The sequence below is a fragment of the Sinocyclocheilus grahami genome, unplaced genomic scaffold (genome assembly GCF_001515645.1).
Source record: "Sinocyclocheilus grahami isolate Dianchi unplaced genomic scaffold, SAMN03320097.WGS_v1.1 scaffold26577.1, whole genome shotgun sequence".
Lineage (NCBI taxonomy): Eukaryota > Metazoa > Chordata > Actinopteri > Cypriniformes > Cyprinidae > Sinocyclocheilus > Sinocyclocheilus grahami.
The window spans coordinates 1-643 of NW_015520130.1; the positions used below are offsets into that span (position 1 = coordinate 1).

The 643-nt window shown below is 30.9% G+C and overlaps 1 protein-coding gene across 1 annotated transcript in view; it reads right to left on the reverse strand.

The window, feature by feature from the left end:
- Window positions 1-377: 377 nt before the first annotated feature.
- LOC107580192 (lipase maturation factor 1-like) overlaps window positions 378-643 on the reverse strand; it is a 2,259-nt gene continuing 1,993 nt past the window's right edge. Inside the window, exon 3 of the mRNA XM_016265924.1 lies at window positions 378-520. Coding sequence (XP_016121410.1) covers window positions 404-520 — 117 coding nt within the window. The 3' untranslated portion in view covers window positions 378-403. The remainder of the gene's footprint in view (window positions 521-643) is intronic.

Sequence of the window (643 nt, forward strand, 5' to 3'; positions counted from 1 at the left end):
GCTAGAAATGGGAATAATTTAATTCATTTTTAAAGAAAAAAACTTATATTAAACAATAATGTTATTTTTAATTCTTCTTCTTATTACTATTATCAATAATAATAACAACAACAACAACAAATAATAATATAATGTTAATTACAATTTGACTGAAATAGCTAGGGAATACTTTAATATATTTTTTAAAGAAAACTAAATTAACAGAAAATATTACATAATAGCAGTATTATTTAGCATTATTATTATTATTATTAAAAATAACAATAATATAATAAATACAATTTTAAATACTTATCCAGCCCAGTTTAAGACCTCTAATATTGCTGCTTATATTATTTTAAGCTGTAATGTTCTATGTACAGTACACGCCCTGAGTTTTGTATCTGATGTTTAGTATTTAGTTTTACCTCGGTTTCTCTCTGTTCTGGAACGGGTTGTGTCCCATCAGGGAAAGAATTGTCGAGTCATTAGCCAGCAGTCTGCCGGCTATGTGAATAACCCACTCGCTCTGCTCATACGTCTGAAAGAGAGAGACATGAGCCCTGTATTACAGATCAGATGCACACTCCACATCTCTCTCAAAGCTTTCAGTGCAATGCAGCTGTTCAGAGATCACAGTTATCCAACTCTCGTGTCCTGAGGG